At 57.7% G+C, this 20,245-nt stretch overlaps 1 protein-coding gene across 1 annotated transcript in view; it reads left to right on the forward strand.

The window, feature by feature from the left end:
* Window positions 1-1,588: 1,588 nt before the first annotated feature.
* The window catches only part of COL13A1 (collagen type XIII alpha 1 chain), a 146,499-nt gene continuing 127,842 nt past the window's right edge, over window positions 1,589-20,245 (forward strand). Inside the window, exons 1-2 of the mRNA XM_042908404.1 lie at window positions 1,589-1,882; window positions 18,362-18,434. Coding sequence (XP_042764338.1) covers window positions 1,589-1,882; window positions 18,362-18,434 — 367 coding nt within the window. The remainder of the gene's footprint in view (window positions 1,883-18,361; window positions 18,435-20,245) is intronic.

A 20,245-nucleotide genomic window follows, 5' to 3' on the forward strand; every position in this document is an offset into this window, starting at 1 on the left:
AGGCGGCAGGGAGATAAGGTCTCTTGGGATACAAATGTTACTGAAAGTGGGGGAGATGACAGGAGAGGAAACTACAAACTGCCCTCAGGCCACCAGTGTTTCTCTACTGGAGCCTAGGAAATGACAGCAGGAGGGAGCAGGTGAGCTCCAGAGAAGGACTCTTGCAGGGAGAGAGTCTGACTGCGCGTGCCCTTGAGAATAGTTCACCTTTGATGGCTGGGCGAATTGGGGCAGGCTCCTCCGACAGTGGTGGGATGGAAGGGGTCTCACATCAATGACAGGCAGGAAGGGGAGGGACCGGGACCTGACTCTCAGGTACCTTGTTTGGAATTAAGCCTTTCTGCTCAGTTTCATTCTCCTGTACCTTGTAACATCTTGGTCCTGAAAGAGAGAAAAGGAGGCCAATGCCTCTGCCCTCTGGAGGGCTGACTTTTCACCCCGGAATAAAGATGTTAAAGATGTGCTAGGCGGAATGAGCCCAACCAAAGGCTCCGCAGAGCTGCAGGACTCGGGAGGTACAGGGCCCAAGGTGGAACTGGTTTGGGGTGAGCGGGGAGGGAATGAGACACCGGGACACGTGGGGGGTGGGGGGGAGACAATGGTGGCAGAAAAGATTTAGAGCTTCCTGCTCAGGATATAGAGATCCATCTAGGTGCCTGACCACAACTCAGCCAGGTTCTCTGGAGGATCCCAAAGGCTGCCTTTGCCAACTTGTCCGAAAGCAGAGAGATGCCTGGCCCCTCCACTTCGGTGGAAGGCAGAGGGCCCTCGGTGTGAATCCGGAGAAAGGGAGAGAAGCAGAGCCCCCGCTCCACTCCACACCCCCTTCCTGCCTATAAATAACCCCGAGTGTCACTTCAAAGGGGACAGGGAGCGCGGGAGAGGGGCTCCCGGGCCCGCGGGTTGGGGCAGCGGGCCCAGCACACCACGCCCCCCACCCCGGGCGAGTTTGCATAAATAAATAAATCCAAGCCGTCGGCCCCGCAGGAGGTGGAGGAGAAGAGGGGAGGAGGAGGAGGAGGAGGAGGGAGGGGGTGGGAGAGATTAGTTTGGGAAGTAGCACGGATTGCTCATCCGATCCGTTCAGCCGCAGCCAGTGTGTCAAATTACAGAGGCGCCGGAATCGGCCCCAACGCTTCTCGGCGGCGGCCACGACCCACCTCTGCCCATGGGGCCCTCGGTGTGCGCCCCTTCGCGCCGGGACTGAAGCCGGCTCGCCCGGGAGACGCGAGACACCAAGAAGGACCGACAGCGCGGAACCAACTCCGGGACTCTGCAGATACTTGAAGGGGGAAACGGCGGAGAGAAGGAGAGCCGGCCGGATTCCCCTAACTTTCCTGGACTTGGAACGTTCTTCGAAGTAACTCTCTTCTCACCTGGTCTACTACCGCTGTACTGCCAGCGGCAGCTGGTTGTGTTCTCTCGGCTCTCCCCCTCCTGCCGCTAATTTTTCCATCGTCTTTGCCGGGAGCAAAGGAAAGGGACATTTCCCCCCTCCTTGCCCGCAGCTTGGATCGCGCCTCTGGGCAGCGGCTCTCGCCTTTATTTATTCTATTTATTTATTTATTGGTTCTCAAGACGCAAGGGGATGGTAGCCGAGCGCCCCCGCAAAGCGGCAGCCGCCGGTGCCCGCGGCCCCGGGGAGCTAAGCGCGCCCGCGACGGTGGCGCTGGCGGTGGCGCCGGCGGAGCGCTGCGCGCGGCTGCCGAGCCCGGGGTCGTGCGGGCTGCTGGCGCTGGCCCTGTGTTCGCTGGCGCTCAGCCTGCTCGCCCACTTTCGGACCGCGGAGCTGCAGGCCCGGGTGCTGCGCCTGGAATCGGAGCGTGGGGAGCAGCAAATGGAGACGGCTATTTTGGGACGAGTCAACCAACTGCTGGATGAGGTCTGTGCTCTTTGTTACTGGCTTTTATCCCTGCCCGCGGCGCCCCCTCGCGCAGCCTCCAAACTTTCGACCAGCCAGCCGGTGCCCGCGGGCTCTTGCTCTCCAAGCGGCGCGGTGCGCCCGGGCCTCGCAGGAGCCGTCTGCTGGTGGGGGGGCGGGTGGGGGGGGTGGGGGCGGGGACGGACGTTGCCCTGCGGTGGACTCGGAGGAACCCTAGGACCCCGGCTGCTTGCGTGGGACCCTTCCGCTCCCGCCGCCGGCAGGCGCCCCCAGCGTCCCGCGCAGAGAGCGCCTGGGCGCGCTGGGCAGGTGGAGCGAGGCATGGCGCGCGGAGGCGCGCGGAAGCTGCCAGGCCCTGCTTCTCCCTCCAGGCAGCCCGCCAGGGCGGTGTGAGAGCCTCCCAGCGCCCACGCGGCGGGATATGTGCCCGGTGGCCCCGACCAGGGATGGCTGGGCCCCCGCGGCCCTCCCCATCCATCCCTCGAGGATCAGCGCTGCCTGACTTTTATTGCCACGTTCAGCTGGGAAGAGGGTGTAAGGGAGTGAGTCATCCAAGGGGCTGAGGGGGACAGAAGGGGCAGTCCTTGCAGGGAGTGGTGTCCCGATCACGGCCCATTGCCCCAGGTTGTTAGGGCCCAGGTGTGGGTCGCCCTGGTTCTACTGTCCTTGGGACCGAGTAAGCCCATACTCTCTTGTTTCTTATCCCTGGTCCCCTGGGATGGTCCCCACCATTTCGTGTTTGCGTGTTTTTCTGGGGAAAGGATGCTGAGCTTTCTCCACTTCCGAAATGTCCTTGAACCTAAGTGGATTAAAAGCCACTAGTGTTTCTTGGTCATGGCAATCTTAGGAGTACATGAAAAGAACTCACCCGGGAAGGAGGGACATACAGTCTCATTGGTGCCACCAGAGGAAAAGCTGGGCAGTGAGAGTGTGAGTCTTGGTGACTTATAAGGATCTGGACAGCACAAGGGATCCAGGGCCCAAATGAAGGGGAGGACCCACAGGTAAGGGCAGCAGTGGCCTGGGAAGAGGTCCTGGAACAGCCTGGAAAGTTCCCCTGAGGAAGAACTCGGAGGGGCCCTCTTACTTAGTAGGAGCAGTAAAGAGCAGGGAGGTGGTTTTTATCCCCACTCTGCTACTTAAAAGCTGTGCAGCCTGGGGCAAATACCCTCACTCCTCTGAGCTCGAACATGGTTGTGGTCGTGGTGAGCATTCGAGCCCAGTTCTAACCGTGGTGGGCCCTGGGACCGTTCTGGCACAATGTACCAGTTCCCTACAGCCAGGCCTCTCTCAGGTTCCGTTGCCAGGCAAAGGCTGGTAATTTGCCACGCACCTCTCCAGGGTGGACACCGAGAGGGAGGCCACAGGGCCAGAGCAGAGAGGGTGGTCCCAGGGCAAGCTTACTGAGACTAGCGGCACACCCGTGACCGCTGCCGGCAGCTCGTTCCCATGCCCTGCCAGGACCCAGGGGATGGCCACCCACAGTCCCCTGGGAAGTGTCTGGGCTCAACAGGCAGGCAGCCTTTGCCAGCTGGTTGACAGTGCACGTGGGACTGGCTGGGTGGTGGAGATCGTGTTCGGGCAGTCAGGGCTCCCGCCAGGTATCTCAGGGTCCTTGACAGCAGAGGGACAAGCATCTGGCTCTGGGAGCCCCTCTCAAAGCCTCTCTCCATCCTTTCCTCTTCCTGGCCCCTCCTGCTGACCAGGGCATGCCCCAGATCCTTGCTTCCTCTGCTTGAGACTTAACCATGTCAAGTCTCTCGCTCTCCGGGCCTTGGGACTGACAACGTTATCTGACGTGCTGATTCCTCCTCTGCAACCCGTAGCTTCCTGTGTCCCTACTGACTTCTGAGACCTCTCATCTGCTAGAGCATCTGAACTGACCCCCGTTTTACAGATGGGGAAACTAAGGACCACAGAGGGGCAGTAGGTTACCCCGAGTCATATGATGAGACCCAGAACTAGAACCTAAGTTCCTGACCCCACTTCCCTGGTTCTTCACTCTGTCCTGCCACCTTCCTTTGTCCATTTTCATTCATTCAGTCGGCAGATGTTTCTGAGAGCTGGCGTGGATCAGGCATTGGTGGGGGGGGCGGGTGTCACCCATCTGCCCTCCTAAACTTACAGACAAATAGGACACAAAAAAAGACAACGGGCGGTGACCATGTCATGTGGAACATGCTACGATAATAGAGGCGGAGGAGGTCTGGGGAATGTATCAACATGCAGCGTACCTGACGGCAGTGGCTTCCTGGGAAAGTGATTTATTTTCAAATGAAGCCTTAAAGGGTGAATAGGAGACTTCCAGGCAAAAGGGATGAGTGGAGGGGCCTGTTCCAAGGGGCAAAGAGAACAGCTTCTGAAGGTTGGAAGAGTGGGGGGCGGGGGGGCGGTTTGCCTTGGGGAGCTGAATGGTAGAAGATCTGACTGGAGAGAGACAGGTAGCCTGGGTCAGCAGGTGCCTCAGAGACCGTTAGATCTATGTGAGGGCAATGGGGAGCCATAGAAGGGCAGGTATGTTCCTAGAATGGGGCGGAGAGTAGGGCAGAGAGGAAGGCCAAACAAGCGGCTAGCACAGGCCAGAGGGGGCTGGGGCCCGGACTGGGCTGCAGGTAGGGACAGAGAGGAGTGAGTGAAACCGGTGGGAAGTGAGGTCAACAGCAGAGGGCACCGGAGCCAGAGGGAGGGGCCAGTCCTATGGGTGGAGGCGGCAGGTGGCCTTGTCCATGGGGAGTGGCCCTAGGAGGCATGCCCTGGGTGGGGCCTGCAGTCCAGAGGTTCATGAAGGGACACTCGAAGGGCTCCACTGTCCGCTGCAGTTGCGTGAGACCCATTATACTTCATTAATTAAAATTAAATAAATCTAAAATTAAGTTGATCAGTCACACTGGCCACATTTCAAGTAGGCTCAAGAGACACCCGAGGCTAGTGGTTGCCAGTTGTTGGACGGCGCAGACACAGAATATGTATATCCTCACAGAAAGTTCCGTGGGACAGCCCTGCACTAGGAGCAAAGCCACTTGTGGGCCAGCAAAGGTGTCCGGGAGCAACTTGAGGGCTCCCTCCTCCCTAGGAGTCCCTTTCCTAGGTGTGCTCTCCCAGGGCTGAGCAGAGGGCAAAGGTGAGGCAGGGGTGAGGCAGGGAAGGGAGAAGCGGGGGCCATCAGATCCCCCAGAGGGAAGAAAAGGCAGAGGAGAGCCCGGGCCGTGGCTTTGTTAGCAGAGTGATTCTGCGACGTGGACATGTGGAGGGCTCCTTCTGTAAAGGGCACACAGGCACCCCGTGAGTGGAGGGACCCCACCCCGGGGATGCCAGCTGGGCTTTGCCCCCAGCCATGTGGCCTTCGGCAAGCCACGCCACCCCCTAAACCTCAGGCTCCTCCTCTGTAACGCCCAGGCTCTGCCTCCCTCTTGGGGTTGCTGTGAGATTTTCAGGAGATGGCAGGTGGGAGGATGCACTGGAAGGTGCCCCCACCAAAGGCCGTGCCCAGGACTGTACGAGTGCTCCCCGGAAGCTGGGGCAGACAATCCGTCCTGCAGCAGGTGGGCCTGGCCACTCCCTGGAAGATGGAAGAAGGGCACTGGACAGGGCAGTCCCATGAAGCACACAGCCTGTGCGGTGGCCTGGAGGCACGAACCCAGGGGCACCGCAAACCCCACCCCCCGCCCAAGGGGGAAAGCGGCATGCTGGGTGTGGGGATCTGGAAGGCGGGTGGAAGAAAGGGCCAGCAGGGAAGGCCAGGCTGAGGGGACCCAGTGGGAGAGGAGCCTGGAATGAGGCAGGCCAGAGGCAGATGCTAGCAGAAGGCCTGGATCTGAGGGGCCTGGCCGTGGGGGAGGGGAGGGTCAGAGCGGGGAGAGGAGGATGGGGGCGGGGAGCCAGCTCATGGGGAGCTGGCAGTGTGGCTTCCAGTCCTCAGGCCCCAACTCTTCCCCCATCGGTGCCTCTCTTCTGGGCTGGGACCCTTAATGAGCGCTCCAGCTGCCTGTTACTTGATTTGCTTGCTGTGAAGAAAGAAACTGGAATGTCCCAAACGGAGGAAATCGGATGTCACCAGGGGCTGGGCAGAGGGTGTGCTGGGAAGCAGGAGGGACCCGAGTTCAAATAGCTAGATCCAAGTTGTAGGATCTATGGTATCAGCAGCCAGCTTCCAGGTGGGCACCGGCGGGGGGGTGGGGGGTGCCAGGCGGACTCCCCTCCCCCAACAGTGAGAGTAACGGCACCCCTGATGAGAACGTCTCATGTTTATAGGGTCCATACAGCAGCCGCTGCTGTGAGCGTTATCTCTTTCAATCCCCACAACCTCCCTGAGGGACTGACGCTCTCATTGCCCCATTTTACAGATAAGAAGACTGATGTCACTGTCCTTCCATCCTGCTCTCTATGATCCAGTCCTTTGGGTGGGAAGGGCGTTTTCCACCTTCAGGAATTTCCTGGGGGTCAAGGGAGGGTTGAAACCTCTAGGCTAAAAAGTTGAAGAGCCCTGGGCAGACTCCCTCCTCCATAAAAATAACAATACCAACCACTGTAACAAGAATGCCTTACATTTAGAGGGTATGTGCAGGGGCCTTTTACTGGTAATTTTCCAGAGGAGAATTCAGGGGAGAGATCAAAGCAGCGTCTGAAAGACTGGGGGCTCTTACGGAGGAAGTATGTGCTTCTGGGGGTGTGGCCTGTAGATCACAGCAGCCTGGGCCTCCGTAATCAGACAGACCCTAGATCCCCTCATATGCAGCCAGCCTCCACTGCATCTGACTTTGCATATGTGGTCAGTGCCTAAGTGGTCTTGTGGGGAGTTAATGGAGGGAAGATCCTCAGAGCCCCTCAATTCCAGCCCCTTCTCTCTATAGATAAAAAACAGGTCTGAAGCCTCCACAGCCAGGGATCAGAAGAGCCAGAGGTAGGATCCCCCTCTCTGGAGAGCATCTGTCTTCCACACCACACCTTCCCCCTTGCAGACAATAGTTAATTGTCTGGTGAAGTGGTGGTAAAGACTTGGCATGCTCCACTCCCCATTCCCTGGCCTCAGCAGACATTGCTAATCGACTGCAGCACACTTACCCCATTGAGCTTACATACGGCCTCAGAATGCTTTTCAGTGCTGCCCCAGGAAGCTGCCACTAATTAGTGAGAGTCGGTGTTCAAGATAAAGAGCCATCTCATGACTCTAAGTTAAAAGAAAAATACAGAGCAATATTTATTACAGATAACACCAGGGAGAGGGGGTAACATTTTACAGCTTCTCCAAAGGCCTTACAGTGATCAGGTAGCTCCAGACCAAATTGAGGACCTCATTAAGTAGCAAACCCTCATAGGAAAATGGTGAGAGAGTCAAAGCATCTGAAACACGATGCTGTCTGCCTTAAGCATAGTTTCACAGTTTGACACCCTCAGAAAGATGCCTTTTTCCCCTTCCTCCTAATCATTTTCATCTTGCCCCAGTGCCTTCTGGAAAGCCTTCCCCAAACCACTCCAACCCAAAACGGGCTCTCTCTGCTCTGACTTCCTGCAGAACTTGCTGGCCATGCCAAACATCTAGCTGGGAGAAGGAAAGTATAGACATGACATGGGCTGACTTCTCTTGTCCCAGACCCACGGCAGCCATTCCTAACCTCTCAACACATGCCCAGGGAGCCTAGATCAGCCTCAGAATCCTTCTCAACACAGCCGCCCAGACTGCCCGTCCCAGTGTCTTAGCGTCAACGTGCAACGTAATCCCTATTTGCCTTCTGTGGCTCTGCCCCCAGCACATTGTGCAGTGTGTTCTCCTCTCTGTTGCCTTTACATATCTTGTCTCACATTTGATCTCACACAATCCAGCAGCAGGGATGAGAGCTCACTGGTCTCCAGGTCCCTTACGGAGCCCAGGGACTGCGTAATGTAGGCAGCCCTCACCAATTAGTTGCCGATTTCAGGTCCCTCTGTTACAGATTACTCTCTTTCCCCCATCCCAACCCAAGACGCAGCTGTATGCTCAGCATTTGCTCAGGGGCGTGCCCTGGAAATGGTGTTTCAGAGCAACCAGCCGAAGGGGAAATGATGAACTCCTAAATCCGAGCTGCCTCCCTAGTGCGCTGGCCAGGAGAGTGGGGATGGTTCAGGGTGATGTGTTCCCGCCTGGACAGAGCGGCTGGAAGCGTCCATCCATTCCCGTCCACGACCCCCAATGGCCAGCAGCTTCCTCTCCACCCGCCCAGGCGCCTGGCACATTTTTGGTTGGGGCAAAACAGTAAGGTGGGTAAGCCCACAGCATGTGACGTCACGTGGACCTCTGCCGCTAGCTACTTGTGTGACCTGAGCCTCAGCGTCCTGGTCGGAGAAATGGAGACGATGACATCCTCCTCACGGGTTGTTGCCGGATTAGATGAAATCTTTCAATTAATAGCGGCTGTAATCCTCACCACCTCCCTCATCATTGATTCATAGCTAATATTTATCGACCACCATTCCAAGATTTCTACCACCTCTTACTTCATTTACTTCTCAAAATAATCCTCTGAAGTGGTTATATTTATATATATATTTCATTGTACGTTCCCTCAGGAGAGAAAAATGGAGGCCCAGAGAAGTTAAGTGACTTTCCCAAGGTCACACAGTGAGTCGCGGAGGCAGGCCTTGAACCCAAGCATTCTGGCCCCAAAGCTAGCCCTCTAAGGCCACGAGTGGTACGCCATCTGTAGAAAGTACCATACCCTACTAAGCCAGCTGAGACAGGTCGTGGAGACCAGGGGCTAGGGACCTGTTCAGTTTGGTTCAGCTTCCGCAGCGGTGGCGTTGATTGAACTGACTTGGCATCAGGCCTACGTGACCATCTTTGCTGTAAAACGCCCCAGAGGATGTCGTTTGTGACATCAGGCCTTGGTGATGAACACCTTTAGGAAAATCACTGACCAGAACTTTCCAGGAGGGATGGATCAGGTCTTGTCTCTTGGACACTGAACCGCCCTCTAGGAAGCTTAGCACCCAACCTGGGGTTCACCCTGTGACACGGGCTAGTCCTTCGGGCAGAAGTTTCTGCCTAAGCCCCAATCCCAGTTCCCGTGTATCACCCTGTCCTCGCCTTTCTTTCTGCCCCTTACCTCCAGCTGCCTTGCGGAATAATACATGTCTGTCTGTCCACGCAGCCAGCTGAATCGCTCCTTTTGAAGCAAGGCCGGGGGAGAAGCGCTTTAACAACTGAACTCTTTAAAGTTAGTCTCCCCTCCTTCTCGTACCTGCGTGTCCTCAAAGACCTGGCCTTGGCTGCAGAGCATCAGCTGGGAGCTGTAAAACCCACCGAGGCCGACCCCCTTCCTGGAACCCTGATGCAATCCCTGTGGGTAGGGTCTTGCGGTGGGGTATTTAGCAAGTCCCATGGCTGGCAAACCCTGAGACGGAGAGAGACAGCGTTTACCCGTGCCACTACACGAGGGTCCCGAGCAGTGCCGAGAGGCTGGGGCCGGCAGTCATGAAGGTCACGGTGCTGGGATCTGGGGAGGGCCTGGGAAGGCTGGGGCGGACTGGGGTCCCCGGCTCTCCCGGGCGGTGTCCATGATGCCAGCAGACCCCAGCCTCAGCTCCACACTGACGCCCCCCCAACATCCGCATGCCGAATGCCCCCTGCCCTGGGTGGGGGCCTCCCTCCAGAAAATTCTTTACGGCCGAAAAGGGCAGAGACGCAGCTGCGGGCAGCAGGGGCTCCTCTGGTCCTTCAAAGAGCAGGAGCGAGCCACGCACAGAGGGGAGGAACTTCCTGCCCGAGAGGCTGGGCACGCCTTTCCAGGGAGACACAGGGGCTCCCCGTCTCCTAGCCTGGAGTCTATTGTAGGTTTTCCCGAAGCCCCGCGTGGCTAGAGTCCACGCGGCCTGGGCCCCTCCTGCCTCTTCAGCCTCTTTGCCTCTCCTCGCCACCCATGCCCACCCCCACCTCGGGCTTCCTTAATGCCCGCAGTCCAGTCTCAGTCTTTCCTTTACTCGGCTATTTCCCTGTCCATCCGGCCCTCCTGCCAGCAGGCTCCTGCCTTTATGTTCTTTCAGTTACAGCGGGGAGGCCTTGCCGCCCCCACGGGACACATCTTCCCCAGGAAGGCTGTGACAGGGCCTGCCATCCCGCCGTCCAAGGGACTTTACACCTGCAGTTGCCTGTCATGCTGCAGTGCCTCTCGAGCCCCTGTTGTCAGGTGTTCTCTATCGGGTCACGCTCTGCCAAGGCGGCCTGTAGGGCAGGACGGGAAGGGTGACCTCAGGAGACAAGGATGCAGAAAGGGGACTGGCTAAAGGGGCATTACCTGGGGCTCTTCCAGGAATAGCCTTAGTCCCAGTGAGCTGGCATTTGTGGTTTCCTGGGGGCAGGGGGAGACTCGGTGATACGGGAGGTCAGAGGATGGTCCTGCTACCTCCAGCCTCCCCCCCACTCCATAGAATCAGAGTGTTGGAAGGAAGGGAGCGATGAGCTATACCAGGAATCCCCCCCCGCCCCCGCCCGGATATCCCTGGTTCTGAGGCTTACATACCCACAGTGACAGGGAGCTCACTACCACATGCAGCTGACTGTTCTGGCTGTAATGTGTGTGTTCGTCTTGTCAGAGCACCACGCCCGTCTCTACACCTGCCATCCCACCCCTCCAGCGTGTCCTGAAAGCACCTCAAACTCCACGTGTCTAAACTGAGTAGGAGCCCGCCCCTCCCCGCAACCCCTTCATCTGTGGATGCACTGGCCTCCAGCTGCACCTCCTCCCAGACCCCGCCGCTTGCACCATCTCGGCCTCCTGCAGACTGTCCTCTTTTCTCTACGACTGCCTGCCCGTCCCCACCCAGGCTACCCGAGGCTCTTCTGGGCTGTGACAAGAGCCTCCTAGCTCACCTGCTCCTGTTCCACTCTGCCCTGTCCCATTCAGCACTCACACAGCAGCTGGAGTGATCTTTCAGGGGCGCCTGGGTGGCTCAGTCGGTTGAGCGTCCGACTTCGGCTCAGGTCACGATCTCACAGTTTGTGGGTCCGAGCCCCGCGTCGGGCTCTGTGCTGACAGCTTGGAGCCCAGAACCTGCTTCCAATTCTGTGTCTCCCTCTCTCTCTCTCTCTCTCTCTCTGCCCCTCTCCCATTCACACTCTGTCTCTTTCTCTCAAAAATAAATAAACGTTAAAAAAAAAAAAAAGAAAGCTCTAAATACAGTCACCACAGTCCCCTAATTACAACTCTTTGGTAACTTCCTATTGCCATCAGGCCAGAGACTACATTTCTTAATGTGGTTCATGGGGCCTGAAGAGCATGGCCCTTGCCACCCTCTCTTGCCTCAGGGCTCCGCCTTCCCTCACTTTCAAAGTCCAGCCACATCGTCATACATTTCCACCGCTAGGAGCACAGACTCTGGAGCCAGATTGCTGGGTTCAAGTCCAGCTCTGCTAGTGACTGGCTGTGTGACACTGGGCAAGTCGCTTAACCTCTCTGTGCTTTGGGTTGTACCTCTAAGAACTGGGAGGGTGATGGTGATAAGAGTGTCTCCCTCTCATTAAGTGTTGCTTTTAGAATTTAAAAAGTTAAACAAGTGCTTTGAGCAGTGCCTGGCCCTCCAGTCAAAAGTATTGCAATGTCCCGGAAAGAGCCCCCCCCCCCCCCGCCCCCATCACAGTTGTGCAGTGGAGGCACATGGGCTCTGAACCAGGCTTCCCGGTTCGAATCCGGCCTTGCCCGTCTTGGCTGCCCGTCGCCGTGCAAGCGATGTGCCGTTCCTCATGAGTGGGGTGCTGCGAGTGCTGAATGAATTCATCTGTGCAGGACCCCCGCCCGGTTCGTAAGAAGCACATGATGGTGTCAGGTCTCAGCCGTTTTCCCTGCACCTCAGGGTCATCCTCGGGTCTCTGCCCTGCCGTCACTTCCCCAACCTGTAGAGCCTCACCCCTACTCGCCAGAGCTCGATGACTGTGGCTGCTTCTTGTTGATGTGTGTGGTTCGTGGTGCCTCTGCCTGGACAGTAAGCTTCACGGGGCAGCCTCTGTGTCTGCTTTGCCCCGACGTGTCCTGGCACTTCCCGTGGCTCTGCATGCATAGGTCCTCAGTACCCATTTGCTAGAAGGAGGGAAGGAGAGTAGAGGCTCCTGGCTTCCACTCTAGCCCTCTCAGCCCAGCCCCTCCCTGCTCTGTGTAGGGGACCCCTGCTTCATCCTGCACCGGGCCCCAAAACTACCCCAGGCCCCTGGAACCTTTAGTCCTAGGCTCGTGACAGCCTGGCCCCCGCCCACATCCGCATAGTTCCAAGGGCCCCACTCCCTAACTCCCTGAGGCAGCAGCAGGGCCGAAGGTTAGGTGAAAGGAAGGACTTTCTCGTATGAAGGCTGGAAAACTCACCCCGGGGCATTCACCTCCTTTCCCTCAACTCTTTCTGGTCTGCGGAGCCTGGAGCGACACCCCTGTGCGGTTCTGGTGAAACGGGGGGGCGGAGGCAGCCCGTGGCATCCGGCGGCCCCTCGGGGCCCTGTTTCATGGCCCTGGGAGTCTGTGATCAGGTGCCAAGTGCGTTGCACAAAGAGGACTGTGGAGGGAGGAAGAAGACAGTTCCCTGGGCACACCCCATGGCACCCCCTCCCGGCCCCCGGAGCAAGTCCAGTTTGGGCGGGTGTGGCTTGAGTGTCTCAATTTCCTCCGTCTTGATTTCCCCGCGCTCCACCATGGGCCTGTCCCCTTAACAAAGCCCGTCTGCGGGGCCAGCCCCCGCCCGCCATCCCTGGGATTAGGCCCACGGACTGGCTCTGCGCCGCCTCCGTCCAGCCTCTGTGTCTTTGCTCCTCACCAGAACGCTCCCCTCCCCCATCTCCATCTTTCCAAATTCTGCCGAAGCCCACGTCCCCCTGCACCCCAGGGAAGGGCAGACCTCCAAGCGATTAATCCAGTTCAAGTGTGGACCCGAAACACCAGACCAGGCCCTGCCCTCCAAGAACTGGCTTGATCTCCAATAGGACGCCATCCCAGTGACCGTGTGGCACGGGGTGATGAAAGGGGCTCTGGCAGATGGGATGGCACACCGCTGTGGGCCAGGTATTGTAATCAGACGCTGGTGCGGGGACTGGAGCTCTGCTCAGTGTGGTCGTGTCAATGGGCAGCTCAAGGTCGAAAGGCAGGGCTGCAGGCAAGACCCTCTTTATGGTTTCCAAGGCGTTTTCCACAGCAACCCTGGGAGGTTGGTGGGGGAGGGGGGGCAATAGCCCCATTTTAGAAATTCCCTGTGGGAGGGGAGGTGCCAGGATCAAGGTCACAGCCGCGGAGTGCGGAGCTCACCTGCTCTGGGCTCCACCCCCCCCCCCACCACTTGGACACACCCACGTATTACAGAGGCCCAGGTGGAGCCTGAGCCCTTTAAGAGCCCTGGAGCTAAGCACAGGGAGGGAGTGGCCCCTAAACCCAAGGCCAGGCCTCAACGCCTTCTCTGGGGGGAGTGAGTAGCCAGCCGCCTGGCATTTTCCCTTTGATACTGATACAGGCATTTTAATAGCTGCGAAGATCAGGCAGTCATGTTTCAGCTCTGGCCATGCAGGGCATTCCAGGAGGCCCTGGCCGCCAGCAGGGGTGGAGCAGGAGGGTTGCTCCATCCAGGGTGACTGGGGGTCCACGCTGCAGTCTTGGCAGGGTCTCCACCCACCCCTGAGCTTCCTCTTGGACATTTCTCACCAGGGGTCTCAAGCTCGGATGCCTAAGGGGGCCAGGCTGGTGGCCTAAGTAAGCGAAGCCGGCCAGGGAGAGGTACTGTGATGACCTGGGCAGCACATGCCCACATAAAAGGGACAGCCATCTCTCAGCACCACCCAGTCGTCGCCATGGCCCAGTGCTGCCAGATGCCCCATTGTATAAGAGAGATCGGAAGTCCACACCTCGATGTGAGATCTCCTGATTTATGAACAACCGCTGTTTATTGAGCACCTACCATATGCCGGGCCTTGTTCTAGGCACGGGCGATATGGCAGCGAACGCTTCCCGTTGTTCACATCTGGACGCTCTTTTTGTTTTCTGATCTCATCTCATTTTATCCTTCTATCTGGCCTGTGTAGTCCCGGGGATAACTAATGTCATCCCCGTTTTATACATGAGGAAATTGAGGCCCCGAGGGGCTATATCTCTTGCTTAATACACAGTGGGAGAGCCGAAAACAGACAATGTCCTTGTGGAACTTACCTTCCTGTGATCAGCATAGACAGGAAACAAGATAAATGAGCCAACAACGCAACGAAATCCAAAGGAGAAAAGTAAAACAGGGAGGAGGGATGGGAAGTATGTCGCAGGAGGGCACTGGGGGCAGAGAAGACCTCTCTGAGAGTGAGACGGTGGTTAGCTAGGAAACGAACATCCCAAGCAGACAGGCCAACAAGTTCAAAGGTCCTGGGGTAGGAGAAAGCCTGGCATGAGCAGGAGCATCAAGGAGGCCTGTGTGGCCCCCTGGCGGCCATGTTGAGAATGCTCTGTGGGGCAAGGTTAAGGCAGGGAGTTATCACGAGGTTATCACGAGGGGGTCACCAGGAGGTTATCACGGTGACTGGGACAGAGATGATGAGGCTTGAACTGGGTGTAGTGCGGAGGTGGTGGAAAGGGGTCGGATCCCGGATGTGTCCAGAAAGTGGAGAACAGGAGTTGTTGGCCAAATGGGCGTGGGGTGAGAGCGAAGGAAGCATCAGTGATGACCTCCAGGGTCTGGTGACATGAAGTCACCGTTCTCTGTGACGAGGAAGACAGCGGAGGGGCAGGCCCAGGGGAGCGGGGACGAAATATGAGGGGCCCGGTTTTGCCGAGCTAATTTTGAGATCCTATCAGTGGAGATGTTAAGGAGGGAGCTGGATACGTGCGTCTGGTTCTGGAGGAAGATCCGAGCAGGAGGGGTAGTGAGGGCGGCATCGTTATGTACAGAGGAGACGTGACGCAGGGCGAGGGCCCCCAGGAGCCAGAGCAGAGAGAAAAGAGGTGAGCCAGGGCCCTGCGGCCTCCAAATAGATAAGAAGGAACCAACAGAGGAGACAGAAGGAGCACGGACTGGCAGGAGGAAAACTGGGAGGGTGGCGTCCTGGCAGCCAGGTGGAGAGGGTGTGTCAGGAAGAAGGAGGGGCGAGCGAATACTGTCACAGGCTGAGATGAGAAGGACTGTCCCCTGGGCTTAGCAACATGGGGGTCACTGACGACCTGGGGGACAGCGCTTGGTGGAGGGAGGGTCAGAGCCTTGCAGGGGTGCTCCAGGAGTTTGCCTGGGAAAGAGCGTGGTCAAGAGAGGATTTTTCGTTTCCTTTCTCCTTATGGTGGGAGGAACAGCAGCGTGTCTGCCTAATGATTACATCAGGGACGGGCAGGCGACAGCTACATCCCGGCCGCAGCCTGTTTTCGTAAATATGTCTTTACCGGAACACAGCTTTGCGTTTCGTGTTTTCTATGGCTGCTTCTCGCCTCCAGCAGCACAGCTGAGTGGTTGTGTCGTCGTGCAGCTCGCACAGCCTGAACTATTCCGTAGCTGGCCCTTTATAGCAAAGGCCGAGCCTGATGAGAGCCCAGGATGGAGCCTAGAGCAGGGAATTGCTGATGTGGGTGGGCGGGGAAAGCCTGGTGTGCAGGTGCAAGGTTGGCCTCAAGTGGGAGAAGCAGAGAGAAGGGGCAGGTGCCGTCGCAGACGCATGTGGGCGGGTGTGCACGGTGGGGTGGCGGAAGCCGCTGGCAGGCCTCTTCTGGCTGCTTCTGTTTTCTCAGGGTCATCAGTTGACAGGGACGTTGGGGGAAGGGCGCTGGGGTTGGGAAGGAAGGAGGCGGGAGAAGCAGGGGCCGGGAGCTGAAGGATCCAGGGAAGCACCGAGCACCTGCTGGGCTCTCATCCGGGATAATGGTAGCAAATTAGAGCAAGGCCACAGCATCCAACTGTAAGCAGCAAGTTTCCTGGCTGTCAAGAGGGCATGGAAATGTCAGGGGCCTGTGTCACTATAAATTCGGCCTTTGCCAGTGCCCTGCCCTGTGCCCTCCCACCGCGCTCAGCCCTCCAGCCATGCTGCCCCGACCCCCTCTAGCACCCTTAATCCTCTGCGCGGTCTGTCTCAGGGCCTTTGCCTCTGCTTCCTTCTGCCTGGAACACACCCCCTCCACGTCTCCGCATGACTCATTTCCTTGCTCGCGCCAGGTCAGTGCTGAACATCCCCTCCACAGAGACCCCTTCTCTGACCCCCGAGTTTCCAGTACCTCCTGCCATCACTCTGTCCGCTTTACCCTACTTTATTTTTCTCTGCCACACTTACCACTGAATTGTTTGCTTGTTTGTTTCTCTGTCTCCCCCACCAGAAGGTGAGCCCTGCGAAGGCAGGGGCCCCGTCCACCCCTTGCGTTGCATTTTCTAGCTCCAGGATCCAACCTCTGCTTGGCATGTCGCTGGGGTTGAGTGAGCGCAACCCTGTGCAAACCCAGCTGGCCTTGGCTTGTCACTCGCTGGCTGGCCCTGCCTGTTAGCGGACGTAAGGCACATGCCTAACTGTGTGCCGGGCACAGCCACAAATAAGCCCCTTGAAGAGCCCACAGGTTATTGGTGGGAAGGCTGCAGGTGGATGCACATGGTCCCCCAGCGATGAGTGGATTCGTGAGCTGGGCTCAGAGCTGGGCCCTTCACCAGACTTTGTGCTGGGGGGTCATTTGTTTGCCTGGTAGGGATCTACCTGCAGCCTGACCTCAACATCTGTCTACCTAATATGTGTGTGTCAGCCGCCCTTTGTGAGCGAGGGCCTCCCCTTTGGAACATTCTTCCCTTCCCCTCCCTCCTGTCTATGTTGACCTTCAGCCCCCTTCTGCCTTCAGAGCCTCCGCCCAGCAACCCCCCCCCCCCCACCTGGTCTGCTGTACTCTCTCACGCGGGGGCATCGTGCACCTCTCTCCAGCAGGATGGAGTGGACTTTGGGTCAAAAGATCTGAGGTCTCATCCCAGACCCACCGCGGACACAGCTGTGTGACTCTACCAGGTCACTCAGCCTCTCTGAGCCTCCGTTTCCTGACGTAGAAAATGAGATCACTATTAAATCTCCCTTAGAGTTAGACTGTGAGAAATAGAGGTGATTCTCCGGGCAAAATCGGCCAGCTCAGTGGTAGTTCCCCGGGGTGGGGGTGGGGGGGGGGCTCGGCAGACATTACAAATCCTCATGAAGCTTTCCTGACCTTCCGTCTCCACCCCCTCAAACAGGTGACACCAAATCCTAGGACTTTCTTTACCTCTCCCGGGGCCCAGCCTGAGTGGCAGAACCACACAGCACTGAGGAGGCAGACGATGGAGAAATGTGCATTGGGGGCTGGGCCGCTGGCCTCCCACCTGCTTCGCATGCAGGGACCTCAGTATACTGGTCAGAGTCAGCGCCTGCGAGCCACGGTGGCTGTGGCTGTGGCTGTGGCAGCTTTACATGTGAAATCAGTCACTTCAAACTACTGGAAACAAAGTCAATGAAAAAAAAAAAAAACATCACTGGAGGAACCGAATAAAACACATCTAAAGGCTAACTTGGCCCCGGGGCTATACCAGGTTCTAACTGCCAAACTAGCATCCGAGCCCGGTGCCATACTCCACCTCTGACCTTGGCCGTGTTAGTCTCCCCGCCCTGTGCGTGGGGTTCCTCACCTGTAACCTGGGAGTGTGACAAGAGCCAACGCATCGTGTGTGCCTCCTGGCGGGGGCGGGGCGGGGGGCGGGGGGCGGGCAGGCTCCGCTCCTTCTCTGCATCGACCATTCAATCCTCCCATTAACCCAGCGGGGCTTAATCCTGCTCAGGGTCGGAAGACTGAGTAGGAACGCGGGTAGCCTCGCCCCGGAAGCGTCCCTTGTAGCCTCTGTGCCAGTGTGGCCCACGCTGTGTGGCTGGGGGACCGAGGCGCTCGGCGCACTGCCCTTTGAAAAGTTGGGATGCTGGTGCTTACAGCCGTGTGCCTGTCCATCGCCACCACGGAAATGGCAGCTCCGAGGGCAGGAGACGCCTCGGTCTTCTTGCCGCCACTTCCTTGGGGCCCTTCCTGATTGGCTCGGTGCCTTGCAAAGAAGAGTTCCCATAGGGGGGCAAGGTGGTCTGCTCAACCCCTCTCCCCCACCGCTGCCCAGGCCCGCCTGTGCCTGGCTGTGAGGGACACCAGAACAGAAGTCACTGTCCCTGACGCCAGGATCAATCAGGACCCCAGACCTAGACAGGAAACAATTAGCAGAGAGCCGAGAAAAGTGGGTCATTGTGCCCGTGATTGTGGAGTGCAGGGAGGCCACAACTGGTTTATAGGGCCTTGGGGTTGGGGTTAATTTCTTTAAGAGCACTCAGAAGACATCAGACACTGAGATTCCCTAGATAGGACCTTCTCCATCTGCTTCTTATTACGCAGACGCCTGTGGCCAGTCTTTGATCCAGGAACAGTCCTCCCGCCGGCCCCCAGGTGGCCCTTTCTCCCCCTCCATCCCCACCAGCCTGCAGACCCTTCCCAGGGCTTGGCCTTCCAATCCGTGATCCCTCTTCTCTGTCTCCTTTCGCAGAAATGGAAGCTCCACTCTCGGAGGCGCCGGGAGGCCCCCCCGAAGACGTCTGCAGGGTGTCACTGCCCACCAGGTAAGGAGCCCTGCGAATAGGTGACCGGGAGGGGGACCGGAACCGGAGGCCCCCTTGGTGGGCATGATCTCACCACACCTGCTCGCGGCATCACTGTTGGTGTTAAAGATGGGAATGATGGGATCTGAAATGCTTACCTCCCCTCTGCTGGTCAACTGGCCCGCCCACCTGCCGTCTGTCATTCAGTTGTTCACATATTCGTTCATCTGTAAACCCTTCTGTGGGAGGAGGGGGAGCCCGCCAGGGGGTGAAATCACGTATGACGACGGGCATGGCTGCGTTCAGAAAATTACGAAGCGTTATGCACAGTTGAAGAAAACAGAAGCCCACGAGGGCAGGGACCTGGCTCGTCAAGTTTACCGTTGTGCCCCCAACTCCCGACACACAGTAGGTGTACAAAATTGTTACACAAATGAATGAATGAGTCCATCCTCGTAAAACTTGCCTGCCCTAGCCGGATGGCTCAGGGCGCTGTGCGTTTGCTGGACGGCATCTAGGCGACACGCGTCAATGCATACTCACACACGGATTCGAGGCTGCAAGGTGGTGGGGGGGGGGGTGGTAATCTGGACTCGGATCCCGCTTTTGCCGTGGACCAGCCCTATCTGCTCAGATCACTAGTGAGGACTCCTGTTCGAGTGCTCTTCCCGTGCTCCTCACCCGGGGTTCCCACTCTGTGCTGGGCTCCCTACTGCGTGGTGAGTTCAATGGCACAGTCCACCGTTAATGATAGTGACCAGTTACAGCTCACGAGGACTCTTCTAGATGAGTAGTCATTAAGATTAAGCTATGAGAATGACAGATGGACAAGTGTCACTGCTCCATGAGTAACTGGGATGGGCTATCCTTTTTTTTGTGGGGCAGGAAGGAAGCTCCAGAAAAAGACAATGAGGAGCGGGGACACCCTCGAGTAATCACAGAGGGGCTTGCCCTGCTCAGGGCCTCTGTCAGCCCCAAGTAGGCTCCTTTTCACCCTCTGCGGGCATGTGACAATGGCAGGACCCCCACAGGGCACAGGCGCCCAGGGGTCCCGGTAGTCCTCACCCAGGGTCCCCAGGCCAGGGCAAGGAGGCCAACAGGTGGTGGGCGTGTGGGAAATGGAGAGCCCACATTGTCAGAGGAATGAGGGGAGCTGGGGCGGACTCACTGTTGAGGGTGCCACCACGGGAAACGGTGGGGCCATGACGGGATTCAGCTGGCCCGTCGGGAGAGGGTCGTCGGGGTTAATTAAAAGGGTATCCAGAATCCTGGGAAGCTCTCTCCCTCCCACAGGGCCCAGGACATTGAGTGCTGGCATCTGGGAAACTTGTTGGCAAAAGAATGCCAAGATTAATGAGCTGGGATGAAGGTGAGGGAAGGGTGTCAGGGCCTGGGCGGAGCACCCGTAAGCATCGGGCCCTCTAGGGCAGCCCATGCTTCAGCTAAGCCTGCCTGTTGTCCCCATAGCTCTCGGTCAACTGCCACCGTCTTCTGCTCCAAGTCTAGAATGCGGCTGAAGGGCGGGACACTTGGAGCCACAGACGATAGAGGTTTGGGGTCCCGCTCTGACATTTATCAGCTGTGTGACTTTGAGAGAATTACTGAACCTCTCTGTCTCAGTTGCCTGGTGTGACAAAGGGGGATAGTAGCCACCTTGCAGCTGTATGGTGGAGACTCTGTGAGACAGTCATGCAAAGTACTTAGCGCTTTTCCTGATTCTTAGAAAGTACTGTTCTTGTCAGTGCCCGCATTCCTCTTGTACTTGAAGATGCACAGAAGTCCTGTCAAACACCGTGCCCTGGTGCTGGGGGCCGTGTGGGCTGCACATTTAT

Source organism: Panthera leo, chromosome D2 (genome assembly GCF_018350215.1).
Source record: "Panthera leo isolate Ple1 chromosome D2, P.leo_Ple1_pat1.1, whole genome shotgun sequence".
Taxonomy (NCBI): domain Eukaryota; kingdom Metazoa; phylum Chordata; class Mammalia; order Carnivora; family Felidae; genus Panthera; species Panthera leo.